Genomic DNA, 23,916 nt, shown 5'->3' with positions numbered 1-23,916 from the left:
AAGACTGATTAGAAAGTTTTGCTTGACCTATTCCCTCCCTCCCACTAGAATTAATGAATTTCCCGTTCAGATCCGAAACGGTACTTTATTTTGGAAATCTCTATTACACTTATCCTATAATATTGCATATCATAGCTATCTGTACTGAATTCTTCTCTCTCTACTGTATTGTGAGCTTAAGAATAGTTTGGGGCTCAGCTGAATTTTCACCCTTCCCACAGTGTGCTCTGCACACAAATGACACTTACCAAATGTTTGATTACTGTATCATAAATATGGTATGGACCACAAGCTCCATCATGTAGTGAGCACAATACATCTCACAATGGTTTGGAGGGACCTACCTTTACTCCTTCATTATAACTATCCACGGGGCTGTTGAGGCTGGCAAGGCTTCCCAGATGGCTGGGTGCTCCTGGGCGAGGTGGTTTCTTTGGTGGAGCTGCATGATCTAGGTTAGATGGAATGATTTATAATTATAGGTATATAAAAATTCCATAGGATTAGAAAGCAAGGATGGTTGTGATGGGCACCAGTAGAGGAGGTCCTTATAGTGAGATCACGAATTTCATAGCAGCATATCCAAATAAAAACCAATGTTAACACTGTTAACAATGTTAACACACTGAAATTGATCTTGAAGATGACATTCTATTGAGGTGTTTATTCTCAACATGTAGCACAGATACTGATTTACATTTTTTGATGATCGAGATTTTTTAAGGCCCTCAGTACTATTGAGGAGGGGAATCTGTTACGAACCATCATATCTGCTAAGGGACCTATGGAAAGGGGATGAAAACAGCACTAGGGCATTTTAAAACCTCTAAATCTATCAGATAATACCTTGCACATTTCCTAGAAACCTTGTGTGATGAGGTTAATTACATTTGCCAAGATTATAAAAAATTTAAAATGTTATCTGACCTACCTGGCTTACCCACAGGTTGATATATGTGCTGGTTACCAGTCTGTCAAAAAAAAATACGTATATTTTGTTTTACAAAGTCTAAATTCATTTAAAAATCACAAGAAGTCCAGAATGTGGAAGGGAGAATTGATTAGGGGATTAAAGATTTAGAGTTGAAAGGGAACTCAGAGGTCAATGAGTCTAAGTCCCTCATTTGATGACAGGATGAAAGTAAGGCCTAGAGAGATGAAATGACTTACGTAGGGTCACACAGCTAGTCTGCAGTGATATTTGAATTCAGATTTTCCTGATTCAAGTCTTAACCACTGATAAAATGAGAGTGTAGAACATTTTGTTGGGAAGCCTCTCAGGGACACTTCCCCAAGGATGATGCGTATGCCCATGAGTGCCTTGCTTGGAGGACGTGGGGAGTGTCAAGTGACTGGCTGATGAGTCCAGGGGAATGGACTCTTACTGGAGAAGCTGCCTGCTTCTGTAGGCTATAAAAGTAATGCAAGAGACTAGCTTTCTTCTCTTTTTCTCTTCAGGACTATTCTTTTTTTCTTTGAGCCTTTCTTCAGGAGTACAGCAAGGTAGGGGCAAGGGATTTTCATGCCCTTCTATCCCTCCCCCCAAAAACCATCACGGTTGAGAGCTGCATGTGCTGACTCTCAGCTCCTGCGTAAAGATCAGAGGCTGGTGTCCCTGAAACCAGAGCTGCTACCAAAAAAAAGTTCATGCCCTGTAATTTCAATAGATGGACTGGAAAATTCAACAAAATGATCCTGAACTTCTCTAATCTTTAGCTATATTATTCCCCTCAAATTCTTTTACAAAATTAATCTAATTTGCTTTTAAAACCCCAAACATTCCTCCTCATACGTGTCCTTTATTCATCATTTCATCAAATGATACTAAGCATTTATTTGTACTGAGATCTAGTTTTATTCTGACTCACTTCCAGATTACGTAGCAAGTACAAGAAAACCAACGTCCAAACAGCCCAGGACCTTTATTCTATGGTAGGGCTGTCCTCTGTCGGTGTGCCCTATTGAAGGGAGCACCTACATCCTAGGGCTGTCACGAGGATTAAATGAGATAGTATTTGTGAAGCACTTAGCATACTCTCTAGCACACAGTAGGAACTTTTTCTTCCCTCCCTTCCAATTGCTAACATGCTTGCTAGTAAGCTTTGCAACTTTTTGCAGAACAGGAAAAATGCCTTCCTAAAATACAGGGAAGTCTCACACAGATAAAGAGGTGTCAAGTAACAGCTGAGTCAATTCATTCCTCCGAAAACAAAATTTAAATACATCTAATTCAAGACTGTTACTATATATCACAGATCTCTCAAAGCTTTAGGAGCAGCAATTCTGCTTAATGAAGATTCTGATAGCAAACTACTTCATAGTAGTTACAATCTCTCCACTGGTATAGGACTGATTATTAAAATATTTTGAAATATGTTGGGCACCTATTTTAGCCTTTTATGTTGAGAATGAAAACCCAACTCAAATCTTATGAAACAGACTTAAAAATTCTGAGATAGTATCTCATGGGTGAACCACTATTTAAAACCAGCTAAAGACAATTGGTAAAACAGGTCTGGAATGAGTTCATAAGGTATATTCTTTAAAAAATTCTTAAAAAAAAACCATGTTGTTTTTCTTTGATCTCAGTATCTTTATTGTGATTCTTATTAAATCGGCTATGTAAATGGATTTAAATTGGTCCCTTTGACCTAAAACCTTTTTTTTAATGTTGGTTGTAAGCACAGACAATTTGGTTGACACTATTTTTCTGTCTTTACGCACACCCAACTGGTGGAATTACTGGCCATCATCTACTCTTAGTGGCTTGCAGATTGTGCCAGTGGGATTTGGAATCCGAGGATTTAGGTTTGATCACTTACTATTTGTGTGACCTTGGCTAACCAATCAGTCAACAAGAGTTTATCAAGTGTTTACTATGTGCCAAGCACTGTACTAGGGACTAGAGATACAAGTACAATTCCTACTCCCAAGGACCTTAGTTCTAATACAGAGACAATAAAGTGCTAAGTCGTTTAACTTCTATGGGCCTGAGTTTCATCTGGAAATGAGGAAGTTGGACATCTGAGATTCCTTCCAGTTCTTAAGTCTATGATCCTATGACCTTCTAGCTAAATTAAGTGGCAGAGTGGACAGTGTTGAATTTGGAATTCAGTTATGAGCTGTGTATCCCCAGGCAAGTTTTTTTTTTTTTAAACACATCTCTCAGCTTCAGTTTCCTCATCTGTAAAATGGGGATAATAACAGCACCTACCTCAAGGGTTGTTCTCAGTATTAAATGAAATAATATGTGGAGTACCTTAAAAAAATCTTAAAGCGATATGTAAATATTAGTTATTGCTATTATTATTAATACTATAAATGGCCCTCACTGACATTCCTCACTGACACTGTGGATCATTAGCTAATGATCCACAATAAAGTTATCATCTATCAGCTAAGTAATCAAACCACTAGGTTGTGGGATAGCATGGATAGGGGAAAACATTGAATTTGGAGTCAGGAGACATGTCTGAATCCTGTATCTTTACTTTCTGGCTACGTGGCCTTGGGCAAATCATTTACCTCTCTGAGCCTCAGTTTTCTTATCTATAAATCTTTCAAAACTTGGGTGGCTATAATTTATAGTCTTGGAGAGATTCAATGACTGGTCCATAGCCATATAGCTCACTTATAAAATAGATAAAGCAGCATTTGCCCTGCCAACTCTGAAGGGCTGTTAATTAGAACTGCTACTCCTTATGGTACATCTCCTCCTTCTTATAACAGAAAGGGACAATCTACTCAAATTAGGGTGTGTCAATTTGTCTATCTCCCAGTGTGTGGCACCTTGCTTTTAATAGGCATTTAAGTACTTTTAATTCCTTTTTCATGACACCTAACACCTTGCAGAGGTTTATTAATATTCCTTTTGAGCTAGGGAGAAGAGCACTGGATTCTAAGTCAGAGGATTTAGGAGCAAATTTTGGCTCTGTTATTTACTAGTTTCCTCATCTGCAAAGTAAGGTTGTCAGATTAAAGTAGTCTTATCACACTCAAATAGAAATGGATTCTCAAGGGCCCCATATTGATTTAGAAAATCACAAATTAACCCTACCTATGTTTTATTGTATTTTTATTTATTTCTCTGAACTAGATAATCTCTAATGTCCCTTCTAACTCTAAAATCTCTGTTCTATTATGTCAGAAAAATGATAGTCTACCAGAGAGAATTTATTAAGTGCCTACTATGTGCTAGATGCTATGTTAGATGCTAAGGCATCCGTGTGGCAGTGGAGAGAATGCTGGGCCTGGAGACAGGAAGATCTAGGTCAAATCCAGCCTTAGACTCTTACTAGCTGTGTGGCCGGGTAAGTCATTTAAAGTGCCTGCCTCAGTATTCTTATCTGAAAAATGGGGATTATAATAGCAGCACCTAGGGTTGTTGTAAGGATCAAATTAGATAATATTTGGAAAACCACAACACAATGCATGGTATGTAGAAGGCACTTAATAAATGCTTGTTTCCCTTCTTCCACAATGAGGTTATATTCAATCAAAGGAAACAACACATATACATATTAGCATCTGCAAAACATATACAAAATAATTTTAGGAGGAGTAGCTACAGGGAATCAGGTAAGGTCTCATGTAGTCAGAACTCAGCTTTGATAGAAACTAGGGATTCTAAAAGGGGGAGGTAAGGCCTGGAGCACAGCCTGTGCAAAGGCATGGAGATGAGAGATGGAAAGTTCTGTGTTTAGAGCAGCAAGAAGGTCAGCTTGGCTGGACTATAGAGTGCATGAAGAGAAGTAATGCAAAGTAAATCTGGTAAGGCAGTCTGGAATTAGACTAACTATGAAGGGCTTAGAATGATTAAGAGAAGTTGGTGTTTACTCTCGGGCTTCTAGGGAGCCAGTGGAGTTTATTATCATGGGAAGAACACAGCTGTTTTAGGACTATCCCTTTGGCATTTTTGTGGAGGTTGAATTGGACAGTGGAGAGAGTGGGAACAAGTATATGAATTAGGAAGCTACTGTAAGAGTGAAAAGTGATGAGAATTCGAATGAGGGTGGTGTGTGTGTGTAGGCAGAGAGGATACAGATAGGAGAGATGTGGATATTTGGCAAACATTACATATGTTGGGTAATGGATGTTAAAGAATTAAGGTTTGAGGCACACATGGTGCCCTTGACAGAAATAAGGAAGTTAGAAATAGGGTTGGGTGTAGGGGACAAGATAATGAGTTTTCTTTAGGACATGTTGAATCTGAGATGCATGGGACATTCAGTTTAGCTGTTTAATAGGTAGTTGGTAATATGAAGTTCAATGACTGGATATACAGATCTGTGAAACCATTTGCATTGAGATAATAACTGAATCCATGGAAGATGATGAAGTTACCAAGAGAGCACAGATGTCAAACGTGCAGAGCACTCCTGTGCGTGGCTGAGCCAGATTAAAATGTAACTGGGAAAGATTTAATGAAAGAAATAAAAATACAATAAAACATAGATAATGTTGATATGTGGCATTCTAATGCCACACATATATCTGCAGATATCTTTATGTATGATTTGATGTCTCCTGTTTCTGTTTGATACCATTAGTGTAAAGGGAAAGGAGAAGAGGGCCCAGGGTATCTTAGGATATACATACAATATGTTAGCAGGATACAGATGATGATCTAACAGAGGAGACTAAGAAGGGAAATAACATGTAGGAGGAGAGCCAAGACACTTCCAAAACAGACCTCCTCTTTTCCCTCAACCTCTTCCTAACTTCTTATTACCACCAAAGGTACTATCATTCTCCCAGCCACCCACGCTTGGTGTCATCCTTGAATCTTCACTCACACTCACCTCATGGATTGAGTCTACTGACCATTCTTACTGTTTCTACCTTCACAATATTGTGTGCATGTGTGTGTGTGCACACATGTATGGTGTTATTTGTATGTTTTATTTTCTATTACAATGGGAGCTCCTTGAAACAGGGTACTATGCTTTTGCTTTTCTTTATGTTCCCAGAACTCAACACAATGTAAGCATTTAATAAATGCTTGTTGACTAATCTCAAATCAGTGGAGCAAAATTGAGAAACTTCCTTCAGAAACACTAAGAGATGGACCAGGTGGGGGGGTGGGTAGAGAATAAGGAAGGTGTCCCTGTGCAGTGGGAAAGTGAAGTCACAGAACAAATATATAAGAAATAATATAGTATCCTATTAAAAGTGCTCAGTGGTAAAGGCAATCTTCTGTTTTTGTTTGCTGTGTTACAATTAAAATGGAGTGGGCTAGACTAAAGTTGATCAGTTATAATAGTTCACAGTGTGGTCTATAAATACATGTGTATGTGTATGTGTATGTGTGTGTGTGTGTGTATGTGTATGTATGTGTGTGTGCAAACTGATTTATTTTGATTCAGATATCTTCTCTGGATCCCATCTCTAAAGCAATTGATGGAACAGAGAAAGGCAAATTCAATTTCTTATTAGAAAGGACACCTGTGTACATTTGACTGCATCTGTTTATGGAAATAAACATTCTTTCATTATTATAAAAATCAGCATTTATATCAGATGAGAAACATATTTGAAATTACCTCAAACTCTTTCTCATAAGGAGAATTTTAGGTATCTCTTAGGGGAATGCCAAGAAGGAAAAATGCTATGTGAACAAGTTTAATTTTCATGCTGTTTCTACATAAAGTCAAGATGTTGGAAGCTCTCATGATCTCATAGTGACAGGAAATTTGAGTATATGCCATACAACTTTCTACATAGAATCAGTAATCATATGCACAGCGCATATATTCTGTTAAGACACAAAAAAAATCAGTTTATTGTTTGTTGAAAGGCCCCTCATGTTAATATATTGCCAACTACATTTCTTGAGTTTTATGTGAAAAATCTGGACTTTTAATTATTTTGGCTACAGAAGGAATTTTCATTCCATAGCATTTGAGTTCTTGGCCTCACATTAGAAATCCTGACAATTTTGAAAATTTTACATGGCAAACTTTGATCCATGTTAAATTAGAAATTAAAAAAAAAACAGATCAAAAACTCTTTTTGTATTTGCTTACCTGACCCTGAAGACTTCCATCTTCTCGGTCAATGCTGCCTCGAGAGAGCCTCACATCAGGTTTCTAGAAAACAGAAAACCCCCACAGTTTCACGTTCTGATTTACAAAACAATATGCAAAATTGAAATAAATACCTGTGTATTAAATGCCTCCCAGAGCCAGGAAAATAAACTTGTGAACCAAGTCAGCTGAACTTACCCAGTTTTAGAAATATATAGCAATATAAACATTGCAAAGTGCCCTTATCACTGTCTGCACAGGCATGCTTACACAAATGCTGACTACATCATTGCCCCAATGTAACAACTGGGAAAATCATCATTTTATTTCACTTTGTGGCAGCCAAGCACTTTCACAGGGGATATGTTTTCTTTCTAACAAGAGAAAAAATTTGAGCTTAAGATTAGAAATATGGCACATTCATTGCTGTTCCTAGCAAGGAGTAAGCTTATGTGAATTGAGCTGTTTTGCTAAAATGGCAAATGGGGCCAATTTCATTGAAAATGACATCCAGGATCCAGAAAGCTCATAAAAAAGCTGGATCTAATCTTTCTCTAGGTTCTAAGAGTAAACAAGCTTTACTGTTACTAGAATGAACAAGCTAGTTTACATGACATTTTAGGGGAGGGACTAAAAACACAAAACCAAGTATAACTAAAGAACATCCATAACAAAACCCCTCTGAGATAACAGATTCTTTCCAGTCTTGGAACGCACACAACAAAAGCACAGACATTCAGAGTTCATCTGTTTCAACCCCTACCCCAAGGAGGATCTCAACTACAGTCCACCTGACAATCAGTCTCTGTGGGAAGCCTTGATGAGGCAAACTGACTCAGTCCACCAGCCAGTTAGTGAGCATTTATTAAGAGCTTACACGTGCCAGGCATTGTGCTTAAACACTGGGGATACAAAGAGAGGCCTACTCTCAAGGAGTGCACAGTCTACATGAAAACGAACATATAAAAATAAGATATATACACGATAAATTGAAGATGACTGACAGAGGGAAGGCTCTAGCATTAAGGGGCATTGGAAAAGGCTTCTCATAAAAGATGGGATTTTGGCTGGGACTTGAAGCCAGAAAAGCTAAGAGGCAGACATGAGGAGGGAGAGCATTCCAAGCCTGCAGGATGGACAGAGAAAATGCCTGGAGCCCAGAGATGGACAGTCTTATTTGTGCAACAGCTAGCAGGCCACGGTTACTGGATCAAAGAGGATGTGGTACAGTGTAAAGTTTAACACGACTGGAAAGGTAGGAGACCTGGGCCTAGGCTATGAAGGGCTCTGAAAACAAAACAGAGTATTATGCAGTTGATCTTGGAGGTGACAGGGAGTCACTGGAGTTTAGTGGCTATGGGGATGACACAACTACGTCCTCGGCCAGTCCATTTCATTTTTGGATGGCCTGAATTCCTTAGTTCTGCCCTCTGAGGTTAAGCAGAAACGTGATCTAATCCATCTTCCAAATGATAGACCTTCCAAGTACTTGCAAAGAACTATCATGTCCTCCCTGAGTTTTCCAATCTCCAGGCTAACCAGGAACCAGGGTTCCTTCTTGGGATGTGGTCTCAGAATTCCCCTCCATTGTAGTTGCCATCCTTTGTATTCTAACTAACCAATGTCCTCCCTAAACTGTGGCATATAGAACCAAACCCAACACTTCAGATAAAATATGACTAAAGCAGTTTCACCTTATTCCTGGAGGTTACACTTTTTTTTCTTTTTGCCTTGTGGTGAGGTAATCAGGGTTAAGTGACTTGCCCAGGGTCACCCAGCTAGTAAGTATCAAGTGTCTGAGGTCACATTTGAACGCAGGTCCTCCTGACTCCAAAGCCGGAGTGCTATCCACTGCACCACGTAGCTGCCCCAAGGTTATACTTCTTAATGTGGCCCAACATCACAAGAGGATTTTAATCTTGGAAGGGATCAGACTCATCTTTTTATTTGTGTACCAGAGCCTCTAATTTTGGTGCTTAAAAAATGGCCTAAGCACACATTTTATGAAAGTACGAATTTATGGAAAGCCTGGATGAATTTTCCCCAAACTTGGGGATCCTAATGTATACATAAAAAAAATTAATTTTGACCACAACTAGTATAATTTTGAGTACTGATTTTCTTGATCAAATTTACCTTGTTTCTTGAATTTATTATCTCTAAAGTTTGTGCACATCAAATTGATAAATTTTACATGTAAGTAAATTCCAGTTCAATAAGATTAACTATTAGTATTTCTTTTACTGAACTGCTTTCCTCACAGGAACTGACCCAAACCAAAGACCAGAACACTGGACTTGGGAGCCAGATGATCTGGCTTCAAGTGCTGGCTCTTTCATTTACTACCTTTTGGCCCTGGACACATTATTTACTTTCTTTGGGTTTCAATTCGCTCAACAACAAAAGTGGAATAACAATCCTTGCAATACCTACTTCAGAGGGTAGCTGTGTACATTAAGTGAAATAAGATGGTAGAAATGAAATAAGATGGTACAAAGTGACATATGGTAGTAAATAATCACGATATACTAATGTGATTTCTTGTTAATCAGTCAAACAACTGAATGGACACAGTAGGCGTGTGAAAGAAAACGAAGAGTCAAGCATGACAGAACTGTGAACCTTGGTGACCAGAATGATAACTTCATCCTTCAAAAGGTGGAAGTACAAAGAAGGGGAAATCGTATTCAGGTTTTGATTCTCACAAACAAGGAAGATGAAAGAATCTGTTATGCACCATAGCTATTATGACATGAGGTTTCAAAGTGCTCAGAAGAAGGATAGATCCTATGGACTAAAATTCTACAGGGGAAGTTATCCCCAGAGGGTTGAGAAGCTCTCAACAATGGGGTTCTGAAGACAAAAAGAGAAGAAATTCTGATGAGGAGCAAAAGCAGTAATGGTCTGAGGACATGGATGTGCTTAACAGAGGGAATTCACCAAGCAACTTAGATTGACCAAAAAAAAAAAAAAGGCATGTACAGAAGATAGAAGCAGGGGTAGGTAAAAGAAGATGAATATACAAGTGTTATATGCATGATTTATGAAATAGTATCAGAATGAACTGAGGCTGGTGAGGAAAGCTAAAGACTTAAAAGCTGTACTGGGGAAAAGAGTTTGATGGGATGATGATAACTCATAATAGGTACAAGGTAGAACTAGTCAACTTAAATTTTACTTTTGTTTTCTCTGCTAAGGAGAGTAATCTTTCTGGAAAGGCTAGAACAAAATGGCTAATAGAGAACTGATAACAAAGAGAATTCACTATCAATTCCCCATCCCCCAAAACCCACAAATGAAGACAAACCCTCTTCTCCTAACTTCTCTGTGTCCACAGAAGGTATGCCCATGACCATGTCCAGTTACCAAGGTCCACAATGTCAGTCAATATTGACTCCTCACTTCCTCACTCCTATGCCCAAACAGTTGCCAAATCTTGATTCAATTTCCACATTTCTTGCATTCATTTCCCTCTCTCCACTCTTATGGCTATTACTCGTTTTAGGTCTTTATCATCTCATGTCTATATGAAATCAATAGCCTCATACTTGGATTCTGGAAGTCCAGTGTCCTCTCTTTCGTCTATCCTCCAAACAGCTGACAAAATAATCTTCCTAAATCAAGGATTTACCATGTTGTACCCCTGAGAACTGTCAGTGGCTTCCAATTGCTTCTTAAATAAAATATAAACTCGCTTTGGTTTTTAATGTCCTTTGTAGTCTGGTTTGGTTCTAGTTTACACTTCCTGGCTTATTTCACATTATTCCTCTTCATTCTTTCCGGGAAAAGTAGATGACATAACTGTTTCTCAAACTGGGCATGCCATCTCCTCTGTCCCTGCCTTTGACTCACGCTGTCTTAACATGACTAGAATGAATTTCCTCCTCCATCTCGTAGAAGTCCTACTTTAGTTTATGTACTACCTCTTAGAGGCAGCTAGGTGGTGCAGCGTATAGTGTAGTGGCCCTGGAGTTAGAAAGATGACTTCAACTCCGGCCTCAGACACTGTATCAGTTTGGACAAGCCACTTAACTGCTGTTTGCTTCAGTTTCCTTAGCTGTAAAATGGGGATAATAATAGCACCTACCTCTCAGGGTTGTTGTGAGATTAGATGAAATATTTGTAAAGTGCTTAGCACAGTGCCTGGCACTTGGCAGGCACTTAGTAAATGCTTGTTTTCTTTTTTTTCCTAAAGGTAGCCTTTTCTCTTCTTTTCCCCTTAAGTTTAATGGTTTTTTTCAATTAACAAAAATCTATCTTTTTTCCTTTCTTTCACCCCTCTTTCCTGGTTTCCTTCAAGATCCACCAAAAATGCCACCTTCTACAAGAAGCTTTTCCTGATCCCTCTTGATTCTAGTGCCTTCTCTCTGTTGATAATTTCCCATTTACTGTTTATAATTTGTCTGTACATATTTGTTTCCTTATGATACCCCACACTGGACCGTGAGCTCCTTGACAGCAGACCGTCTTTTGCCTTTCTTTGTATCCCTAGTGCTTAGTACAGTGCCTGACACATAGTAGGCACTTAATGAAGACTTACTGACTGACTCAAATACACAGTCAAGCAAACTAAATTCCTACTTTGCCTCCCTCCTCTCCCCTCCATATTTCTTAATCAGCACCTTCAGTCTATCACCTTTCTGTCAGGAGGCAGATAGCATGTTTCATTATGAGTTCTCTGAAGTCAAGGTGGACCACCGAAGTTGACCAGAGTTCTTAAGTCTTTCAAAATTGTTTTTCTTTATAATGTTGTTATTATATAAATTTTTTCTCCTAGTTCTGCTCCATCTTTTACATGTAGTATTCTTTGAGTAAAATGTAGCTTCCTTGAAGGCAAGGACTATTTTTTTTGTTTTTGTCTTTGCATTCCTAGCACAATGTCTTGCACATTGAAAGCGCTGCTGAAATGCTAGTTGGGTAGCAGTAGTAGATCAGTAGTACAGCTGAGCTCTCCCCAACAACTACTCCACAAAGCACATCTAGAAAATGCATCAGACCAATTTCTGATCGGGAAATTTAAGAAAAAAATTCCAGCCCAGGTGGGCATAAGGAGACAAAGAGTCTGTAGACACTGGGGACTGGGTAGAGCCAGGGAAGGCTGAATGCAGCACTCCATGCAGGGATTGTACCAGGGAATGCCTGTGGCTATACACCAGGGCAAGAAAAGAACTGACACAGTGGGACTTGACACTATACAGGGAGCGGGAACAGGTGTGAAATGGTAACTGTTGCTCACTGTCTACTGCTAGGTCAGAGATCCAGTGAAGACTGGAAAAGAACTGCACCTAGGGATGGTGGTCCAGGGTAGGGAGGAATCTATGGCCCTCGGCTGTGTACTGAGCTTCCTAAGTACTGAAGCAAGTACCAGCTATATGGGTTCTGATCATAGGAGTGGAAGAGGGTCTTAGATCCAGTCCCCAGATCAGTCTGAAGCCTTCAACAGAATAACTCGGTTAGGAAGGCCAGACAAAAGGGGAATCTGCAAAACTTTCCAGCTGACTACTAGTGGCTGAGTCTAGTAGCAGTCTACTAGCACCTGAAAGTGGGGAAAAACAACAGTTGCATTGCTCAGGCCCAAACCTAGGTCAGCTAGGTTTCAAGGCAGCTGGTGGCAGAGTGGACAGAGAGCTGGGCCTGGAGTCAGGAAGACTTGAAGTAAAATCCAGCCTCGGGTACTTATCAGCTATAAAATCCTAGGCAAATTATTTAACTTCTGGTTGCCTCAGTTTCCTCAACTATAAACTTGGGCTAATAATAACACACACCTCTCAGGACTGTTGTGAGGATCATATAAGAGAATATTTGTAAAAAGTGCTTAGCACAGTACCTGACACATAACAGGAAGCATACAAACGTATACTCTTTTCCTGTATTCACTAGGTCAGGAATTTGCAGAGATCAGACCAGAAGTTAAGCACTAAGGCTCTGTTCTGAATCAAACTGCTTTGGAAACATTAAAAGTTTGGAGGTCCCCAGCATGAGCTCCCTCTAAGATCCTGGAACAATACAACACTCGATACCCTAAGAAAGCAGGAACCAGAGCCAAGAGGACACAGAATGGGACCATTTCCTTCCCAAAATGCACAGAACCTGGCCCTAAAACAAAGTCTGAAGTTAGGAAGTACAGCTGGAAGAAAGAATAAATGAATATTAGGGTAACAGGGATGCTCAAGAAACAAACTCTGAACAAGAGAATGATTCTAACATATCTGCAAGCAAAGACATCAAAGAAAAATATAGCACGAGCTCATAACTTCAACTTGAATTCCTGGAAGACATGAAGCAAAAAAGGGTTAAAAATTATTTTATAAATGAAAGGAGAGTATTGTTGGAAACAACTGAAAAATAAATGAATGAGTACGAGAGGAAAAAATTGGAAAAGAAATGAGAGCTGTGGAGAAAAGAATTAACTGTTTTGCAACATGGTATAAAACTTTATCCAAGCAATTGGAATCCTTGAAAACTGGAATGTACTAAATATCAGTTGGATCAAAAGATTGATAAAAGAGAAGAAAGTATAAAACAAGCGACCTGGAAAACAAATCAAGGAGAGATAATTTAAGAATCACTAAACTGCCCGAAAGCTATGATGATGAAAAAAAAAAAAGCCAAGATATCATATTTCAAGAAATCATAAAACTGCCCAGACTTCTCAGAACCAGAGGGTAAAGTAAAAATAGAAAGAATCCACCACTTGCCTCCTTACATAAACTCCAAAATGAAAATTCCCAGGAACATTAAAGCTAAAATTTTGAACTTCCAGGTCAAAAAAGAAATTACTGTAAGCAGTCAGAAAGAATTTAATTACCAAGAAGCCACAGTGTAGACAGTAGGTGGCAGAATGGATAGAGTGCTGTGCCTAAAGTTAGGAAGGCTGGAGTTCAAATTTGGTCTCAGACATTTATTAGCTATATAAGCACAGGCAAGTCGCTTAGTCTCTCTCTTCCTCAGTTTTCTCATCTGCAGAATGGGGATAATAATAGCACCTACCTCTCAGGGTCTTTTTTTTGAGGATTGAATGATATAATAATTGTAAAGCACTTAGCACAGTGGCTGGCACAAAGTGCTATATAAATGTTAGCTATTATTTTAATTATTATATAACAAGATGTAGCAGCTTAAATGCAATATCTCAGAAAGCAAAGAATAAAGGTTTACAGTCAAGAATAATTAACTCACCAAAGATAAGTACAATTCTGTGTACATATATACAATTCTATAAATTCTATATGAGTACAATTCTACAATTTAATGAAATTAGAAGACTTCCATGCATTCCTGATGAAAAGACTAGAGTTTCATAGAAACTCTGAAATACAAACACAGGAGTCTAAGAAACATAAAAAGGTAAATAAGAAGAAACAATCATAAGGGACTAACTGAGGATAAACCGTTGACATTTTAACATGGAAAGACAATACTCTTCCTAAAATATGGCACCCAGTACTGAACACAATACTCTAGATGTGGCTGTGCCACAGCAGAAGGAAATAAGGAGATCACCTCTCTTGTCCTGGCATTTCTTCAGGCAGACTATAATTACACTGACTTTTCTGGCTACTGCATGATTCTGTATAATTTTTAATATAATTTTTAAAAGGCCCAGATCTTTTTCAAAGAAATTGCTGTCTAGTCATTCTGCTTCTGCCTTGTGAATGTGATTTATTTCAACCAAATGTGAGATTTTACAGGGGAAGGATTAGACTATCATTTTGCTGGATTCAGCACAGTGTTCCACCCTGTTCAAGATCTGTTTAAATCTTGACTATCATTTAAGATATTTGCAACTCAATTTAAGCCAACAAACATTTTTGAAAACCTAACTTTTTCAACGACTGAAATCTGCCTTCTCTCCTGCCTATCTTTCCTCTATCAGAAAAAAACAAAAACAAAAACCAAAAACCCAGGGGTAGGGGGAGAGAAAACTTTTGTGACAAATATGCTTAGTCAAGCAAAACATTCCCACATTGGCCATGTCAGCTAGGTCCCAACTGGGACCAAATAATGAATCTCCCTGAAATGGTCCCATTATTTGTATTCACACTGCATATTTCCATTGGATTGGAATAAATTGCAATATTTTATATAATTATAACTTTAAATAGTACAAATTAGATATACAAATAGTATACTTCAGGGAATTCATTATTCACACTAATCTGTAAGGAAGTGGGTAGCAAATTTCATTACAAATTTTCTGGAACCATGACTATCCACTGCATTGATGAGTTTCTCATTCTATCTTTAGACAGAAGAGAGAGTGGGTAGAGAGGAATGTGCTTAGCACATATGCTCTAGTTTGATTCGATCTCTTTCTGCTCTACTGTCCTTCTTCTCTTTCCCTTGCCCAGTGCCTAATCATAGGATACAGTGTATAGTCTTCTACTTACACACCCAAATTATGTGAGATAATTGCCATTACCCTCTCCTTTTTCCCTCTTAGTGTATTACTTCTCCCTTCCCTTTTCTTCCTTCTTTAAATATCTTCAAAACATCACAAAACCACTCCCAGGCCCTGTGTTTATTAGACTCACTCTATGACCCCTGATAATGACAGGGTTCTGAGGAGACAAAACTGCTCATTGGAATTAGCTAACTGCTAACTGGAATTGCTGATATCTTGGATGGAAATCAGGATTGAAATAACTCTTGAACTGGGTAGAACATTGGATTGTATCCAGTAGGATGAATATCTAATGTCTTTCCTATAAAATCTTACATTTGGATGAAATAAACCACCTTCACAATACTGAGACAGAAGAGGCAAGGCTAGACAGCAGTTTCTTTGAAAAAAGTCTGGGCCTTTAAAAAAGTGTACCTAAAGCTTCACATGAACAGTATGATAAGGGTAGCCAAGAAAGTCAATGTGATCTTAGGCTGCTTTAAGAAATGCACTGTCCAGGACAAGAGAGGTGATCATCTTTCTCCCTTCTGATACGGCGCCATCACTTATGGAGTAGTATTCAGTACTACGTGCCATATTTTAGGAAGGGTATTGACAAGCTGGAGAGTATCCTGAGGAAGGTAACCATGATGGTAAAGTACCTCAAGATCATGCCACATGAGGAACAGTTGAAGAGAATACTGAAGAGGGACATGACAGGCATCTTCAAGTATCTGAAGCACTATCACATGGAAGAGCATTTTAGAATTATTCTGCTTGGCCCCAGAGCCTGAAGTACAAGTAATGGGTGGAAGTCATAAAGAAGCAAATTTAAGTTTGCTGTAAGAAAAACTTCTGAACAACTAGGTCATACAAAAGTAGAATAGGCTAATTGGGAAGTAGTGGGTTCCCCCTTTTGGAAGACTTCAAGACAAGGCTTGAGGATGATTTGTTGGATATACTGGGAGAAGATTTTTGTTCAGGTATGAGCTTAACTAGATGACCTTTGAAGTTCTGACAACTCCATGATTCTGTGAAGTACAGCCGGACATATCTTACTGGTCTTAAGTTTTAAGCTAATATATTTGACAATGTGCTTAACGGATCCTGCTGACATCCTTATTCTTACTGTTAATATTAACTTAATGTCTGAATACCTACTTCCTGCAGATGTGGTGATTGATGGTAGCTTGTACAATATATACATATGCCTTACATAATTTAACTTGAGACAGGCAATAAGGATGATCTGTTGTGAATAGAAGGACTAACTGAACCAATGATAAAGCATGATACATTTTTTGGGAGAAATGTGTCAGCAGCAGACAGACAAAACAGGTGTGAATCAGCAATGGGGTGGGGTTCATTTGAAGCTTGTGAACAATGACAGATCTTACAGAAAGTAGATCCTGAGGAATTCATTCTTCAGATAGTAGAGGAAACAAGTCTTCTCTCTCTCTCTCTTTTTTTTTAGAGGTTCAAAAAAGGCTTTACTGAAAGTACTACAGAGGAAAGATAAAACTTACTTAAATCATTATCAATTAAAAAGAAGAAGAAAGTCATATTGTTACATTCTGGCTCACTTTCTCCTCTATTTCTAGGCAAATGCATTGGAAATCCAGGCTAGTTCTGTCTCATTTCCGGCATCTTCCAGTTCTTATCCCCAGAGTTAAGGCACAAGAAATTACTTAGAATATCAGTGCCAGGTGAACTAATTCATATTGGTAATAAATGTTCAGCCTTGAAGAATTTACATCCCTGTAATACTTAGAAATCTTTTCTTCTCCAAACTAAATACTCCCACTTCGTTTAATCAATCCTCACATGGCATGTTCTTTAGTCCTTTTACCAACTTGTTTGTCCATGTTTGGAAATACTCTAGATTGACTATGTCTTTCCTAAAATATGGTTCCCAGAACTGACCAGAATATTCTAGGTGCAGCTTGACCAGGGCAGAATATGAAGCAACTACTATGTTCTTTATTTGGATGTTATATCGCTCAATATTGGGCAGCTAGGTGGCGTAGTAGATACAGTGCAGGGCCTGGAGTCAGGAAGACTCCTCTTCTTCAGTTAAAATCTGGCCTCAAACACTTAGTAGCTGTGTGACCCTGGACAAGTCACTTAACCCTATTTGCCTCAGTTTCCACATCTGTAAAATGAGATGGAGAAAGAAATGGCAAACCACTCCAGTATCTTTGCCAAGAAAACCCCAAATAGGGTCATGAAGAGTTGGACAGGCCTGAAAACAACTGAACAAAAACATCTCAACATAGGCTAGGAGAATATGAGGTGGGGTTTTTTGTTTTTTTTGTTTTTTGGTGGGAGAGGGCTATCGTGTTACATTGTTGACTCATGTGGTGCTCATAATGCACAAAACCTTCCTGATCATTTCCAAAGTAAATTTCTAACCACGTTTCCCTCTTTATTTGTAAGGCTGCCTTTTAGAACCAACTTTGGAGCTAGACATTTATCATTATCAAATTTCATTTTATTTAATTTTGCCCACCATTCTAGTTTGTCAATATCTTTTTGGATCTTGACACACTGGCTTACCCCTTCAAACTTTTTGGAATTTTAAATTCTGGCAAAAATGCTATTCATGCCTAGATCCAAATAATTTCATCCATTTCTGAATCCTTTCAACTATACTGGCATTTAGCTCAAATCTATAAATCTTATCCAAAAGTACAGAATGAAAGTTTGTCAGTACTTTAAAATCTCAGTACAGTCAAGTAAAATCTAAGTATTCTCTGAGGACAACATTCCCCTAACTACCAGTCTGGTTATCAGTCAAATAAAGAATGTAGCCTGGGGCATGACTCATTCTTGATAAAATCATCTTTTTTTGAGGGGCATGGAGGGGGCGGGGGAATCATCATTTTACTTTCTAAACACTCACAAATCATGTCCTTAGTAATAGATCCCAGAATTTTGCCAGGAAGAGGAGACAAGATCACTTAAAGTTTGTAGGCTCCCTACTTGTTCCTTTTTTTTTTTTTGAAAATCAGGATGTTTTCTTTTCTCTAACCATTCCTGTAGTATCAATTCCTCATTCTCCAAAATCTTTCACAATTCACTTATGGACTGAATCAATAACTGTACCTGCCAGTACTTTCAATAATCGAGGATATAGTTTGTCTGGATATGTCAACAAACTAATTTTGAGGAAAGTTGGATGCTACTTGATCATTTCTTCACATATCATAGATTTCTATTACCTGGTAACCATTTTAAAAAATCCTTCAAGGATCATTCTCCTTAGAAGAAAGAACAAGGAAATAGGAACTAAGTAGTTCAACCTTGCCACAGTTAGCATGCTGTTGCTAACTGAATAGTGCTCCCATCCTTTCTTTGATTTTTCTCTAGTCTACAACATAGTTCTTGCTTTTTGGCTCCCTTATCAGCATTCATTTCCATTCTCAGCTCCTTCTGAAACAATACTTACAGCTATGTTACCCTCTTTAGTCAGTCAGTTAATAAGGATTTACTAAGAGCTTACTATTAAGTATTAAGCACCTGGGATAGGCAAAGAAAGGCAAAAGACAGTCCCTGCCCTTGAGGAGCTTATAATATAATGGGGGAGAAAATATGTGAACAACTGTACATGAATAAGCTAAGTACAGGATAAATGAGAAATAATCAAGAGAGGGAGAGGACTAGAATTAAGAGTGACTGAAACTCATTCAGTAGAAGGTATTTTATATTAAAAAATTATTTGAACTAGCAAAAGAGTTACTTTATTTGGACTCAGCTTAGTTGCTATCAAGACAATTTTAGCACAGTAGCTACCTACTACAATGAATAGAGTGCTTGACCTGGAAGCAGAAAGACCCGAGTTCAAATTTGGCCTCAGGCATTTATTAGTCGTGAGACTCTGGGTGACAACTTCTGTATGCCTGTTTCCTCAGCTGTCAAATGCAGATAATAATAGCATCAACCCTCCAGGGTTGTTTGGGAAAATGAGATAATATTTGTAAAGCACTTAGCATAGTGACTGGTATACAGTAAGTGCTTAATAAATGCTTGTTTTCTTCCTTCTTTCCTTCCTTCTTTCATCCTAGGTTACTTGCCCTGGCCTCCACATTTTATATGTCTTCTTAAGATCAATGATTTCCTTGTATATCTACATTTGTCTCATTAAGCAGCTCCCTTTTTTCTCTTCCTCATAAGAATGGGTTTTTTTTGTTGTCGTTTTCATTTTTCCTTATATGTCTTCTGAATTTCTTAAGAGCCTCCTTCCTGGGTCAAATTTCTTTGAAAAATAATATGTCCCTAGATAAAATCTATCTTTTTTTTCCTGATACATTCAATACTTGCTCTCTCAGAATCAAAGCAGAAAAAGAAAAGAATAGACCAACATTCCTAAAGAACACTGATGCCAAAATTTTGAATAAAATATTAGCAAGGAGACTACAGAAACATATCATAAAGATTATACAATATGACCAAGTTGGACCAGGTATACAGGACTGGTTCAATAACAGGTAAACAATTAACATAACACACCATGTTAATAAGAACAAAAAGCATACAATTTTATCAATAGATGCAGAAAAATCTCTTGACAAGATACAGCACCCAATCCTGTTAAAACAGTAGAAACACAGAAACAAGAGGGTCTTTCCTTAATATGATATATATTTATAGACAGATGTCATATCTATTTAAAACCAAAAGACATCACTTTATGTGACAGGGATAAACTATAGGCTTTTCTAGTAAGATTGGGGTGAAGCAAAGATGTCCATTATTACCACTAAATGCCAGTTATAGCAATAAGACAAGAAAAAGAAAATGAAGGAATAAACAAAGGCAAAGAAGAAACAAAATTATTGATTTTTGTAGGTGATATTTTGGTTTTGCTCGAGAATGCTAGAAAGACCACTAAATTAATTAAAATAATTAATAACTTATGCAAAGTTGCAGGATATGAATTAAACCAGGCCTGTACAACCTGCAGCCCAAAATCCTCTACATTTTTAAGGGCTGCCTGAAATCCTTTGGGGTGCCTGTGGGCAGCAGGTTGTGCAGACCTAAATTAAATCCTCATAAATCATTAACATTTTTGTATACTACCAACAAAACCCAGCAGAAGAGATAGTAAAATTCCATTTAAAACAACCACTATAAGTATAAAATATCTGGGAGTTGCCAAGACACACACAGGAACTAAATGAATATAGCTACAAAACACTCTTCACACAAATGGAGACCTATATAATTGGAGAAATGTTAATTACTCATGAGTAGGCCAAGTCAATGTAATAAAAATTATAATACTATCTAAATTAATTTACTTTTTTAGTACCATACTAATCAAATTACCAAGGGGTTACTTTGTAGAGATAGAAAAAAAATTCATTTCTAGGAACAAAAGGTCAAGAATCTCAAGGGAATTAATGAAAAGAAATGGGAAGGAATGGGGCCTGGCGGTAACAGACATCAAACCATACTACAAAGCAGTAGTCATCAAAAAGACTTCCTACTGTTTAAAAAAAAATGGAGGTCTGCTCAGTGGAACAGATTAGGTATAAAACCTATAAATACCGAAGCAAACAAGCACAGTAGTCTAGTGTTTGATAAGCCCAAAGACCCCAGGAAAAATTCACTATTCAATAAAAACTGTTGGGAGAACAGGAAAGCAGGATGGCAGAAAGTAGATTTAGTTCAATATTTCACAACATAATGCCAAGGTAAGTGTTAAATGGATACATGACTCAGACATAAAGGGTAACTTCATCAAAAAATTAGAGGAGCAAGGAAGAAATTACTTTTTAGATCTATGAATTTGCATAGTTCACAACCAAGGATAGAGGGAATCATAAAAGATAAAACAGACAATTTTGATTACATAAAGTTAAAAAGACTTTTCACAAATAAAACCAATACAGGCAAAATGAGAAAGCAGATAAATGGGAAGAAGAAAAATTTTGCAGTGTTTTTTTAATAAATATAATTTCCAAGGTATACAGGGAAATGATTCATATTTATAACAATAAGAGTCATTCCCCAACTAATCAATAGACAAAGGATATGAGGCAGTTTTCAGAGGAAGATATCTAAGCTATCAACAGCCAACTGAAAAAATGCTCCAAAATCACTAATTAAAACAAGCTTAAGTTTCTACCTCAGACACACAGGATTGGCAACGCTGACAATATAGGACAATGATAAATGCAAGAAGACCTGTAAAAAACCAACACCCCACCCCCGCCAAGCCAGACCAGGAATTTTACTATACTCTGTGTGAAGCTGTGAATTGGTTAAACCATTCTGGAAAGCAATTTGGAACTATACCCAAAAAGTTACTTAAACTGTCCATACTCTTTGTCCCACTGCTATGTCTATACCCCAAAAGAGATTAAAGTAGAAAGGAAAACCTGTACAAGAATATTTATAGCAGTTCTTCTTTTTTTCTTTTTCTGTTTTTCTTTTCTTTTCTTTTTGTGATGGCAAAGACCTAGGACCTAAAGGCGTCTATCAGTTGGGAAATAGTTGAACAGATTATGGTATATGAATGTAATGGAAAACTATTGTGCTGGAAGAAATGATGATTTTGAAAAACCTCCAAGACTTCAAGAACTGATGCAAGAAGGAACCAGAATCAGGACAGTTTATACAATAACACTGTAAAAATGAACAACTTTGAAAGGCTTAAGAACTCTGATCAGCACAATGACCAACCATGATTCCAGAGGACCAATGATGAAATATGATACACATATATCCTGAAAAAGCAGTGATGGATCTAGTATGCAAATTGAGACACATTTTTTTTTTGTTGTGGTCAGTATGGGAATTGCTTTTGTTTCAATATGCCTATTTGTTAAAAGGGGTTTTGTTTTTCTTTTCTTTTTTGAATAAGGAGGGGAGGCAGGTATGAGGGAGAAAAAGTAGATTTTTGTCAATTGAAAAATAAAAAAAAACAAACAACCAAGCTCCTCTAGGACAGCTGTTTAACTTTCGTCTTTGTATCTTCAGTGCCTTGCATGGTGCCTGGAACATGGCAGGTACTCAACAAATGCTCGTTGATTGGAAAAAAAAAAATCACTGTCTCCACATCTAGGGTAGATATGAGACTGTGCCTAGGCTCCCCCTCATTTGTTGTGATATGTTATGTTAGGATACCTCTATGGCAGAATGGTTACTTTTTCCCATGGTTTCTGCTGTTCCTAGTTCAACAATCAGTTCTTTATTGGTTTGACAAAACCCAGAACTGCAGTTTCCCTTGTCGCTTCCTCCACCTCCACCTTTTAAAGGATGAAATCATCATTGGGGCATATCAGAAATATGTAAGCTATGCTGCCCTTGGCAGAACGAGTGCGGTTAACTGACATCCAAAAAAGAGAAGCTGCTGTTGACTAAAACGTTCCAAGTTCGCAACCTGTCTTGCGCACTCCTCAATTTCTCCTTCTGCCTAAAGGGTCTCAGGTACACCCCTGGGCAAGTTATTTAACCTCCGCTTGTCTCAGTTTCTTCATCTGTGCCATTATTCTCTCCTAATTCTCCTTCCATTGGATTGATCCTTCTCAGTTCTCCTGTTGGATTTTCATTGAACTTGAGCCCACTAACCATGGGTATCCCACAGTGTTCTGTCTTAGGACCTCATCTCTCTCCATGCTACTTCATTTGGTGATTTGATCAGCTTCCCTGGATTTGATTATCATCTCAATGTTGATGATTCTCAAATTTATTTATTCAGCCCTATCTGCTGATCTCTAATCCCATATTTTCAACCGCCTCTCAGCGATGTTCAACTGGATGTTCCATAGACATCTTAAACTGGACATGTCCAAAACTGAACTCATCTCTTCTCCTAAACCTCCTCTCTACCTAACTTCCCTATTACTGTGGAAGGTAGCACCATCCGGTCAATCACCAGTCTTGTAACCTAGATGTTATCCTTGACCCTTACTCTTTCTTACTTCTGTGTAACCAACCTGTTGCCAAGGCCCATTGATTTTACCTTTGTAACAACTTTCTATACTTTACTTTTTCCCTCTCTTCTGACACTGCCACCACGTTACAGGACCTCATCACCTCATACCTGGACTACTGCAATAGCCTGCTGATGGGTCTCCCTGCTACATGTCTTTCTTCATTCTAGTCCATTCCCCATTTAACTGTCAAAGTGATTTTCCTGGAGCACAAGTCTGAACACGTCAGCTTCCTACCCAATAAACGTCAATGGATCCCTATTGCCTCTGGGATCAAATATAAAATTTTCTGTCAGGCCTTTAACATCTTTCATAACCTGCCCCATCCTCTGCCCCTACCACATATTATTCAATCCAGTGACAATGGCCTCCTGGCCATGCTTTGCATAACACACTCCCAATTCTAGGCATTTTCACTGACTGTCCTCCATCCTGGAATGTTTTTGTCTCCTGGCTTCCTTTAAGTTCCAGATAAAATCTTATCTTTTACAGAAATCTTTTCCCCAATCCCCCTGAATTCTAATGCCTCCTTCATTTGATTACTGCCATTTTATCTGCTTGCTTGTTC

General features: G+C 38.1%; 1 protein-coding gene across 1 annotated transcript in view; it reads right to left on the bottom strand.

The window, feature by feature from the left end:
- Positions 1-23,916, bottom strand: part of PTK2 (protein tyrosine kinase 2) — a 304,848-nt gene that overhangs the window by 10,281 nt on the left and 270,651 nt on the right. Inside the window, exons 25-27 of the mRNA XM_027845408.1 lie at positions 7,026-7,088; positions 932-971; positions 345-451 (exon numbers count right to left, since the gene is read on the bottom strand). Of these exons, the coding sequence (XP_027701209.1) occupies positions 345-451; positions 932-971; positions 7,026-7,088 (210 nt within the window). The remainder of the gene's footprint in view (positions 1-344; positions 452-931; positions 972-7,025; positions 7,089-23,916) is intronic.

The sequence above is a fragment of the Vombatus ursinus genome, unplaced genomic scaffold (genome assembly GCF_900497805.2).
Source record: "Vombatus ursinus unplaced genomic scaffold, bare-nosed wombat genome assembly UNPS02005236.1, whole genome shotgun sequence".
In the NCBI taxonomy this organism is placed as follows: Eukaryota; Metazoa; Chordata; class Mammalia; order Diprotodontia; family Vombatidae; genus Vombatus; species Vombatus ursinus.
The sequence above is the reverse complement of the archived record's forward strand: the minus strand, read 5'-3'. Positions and strand labels throughout refer to the sequence as shown.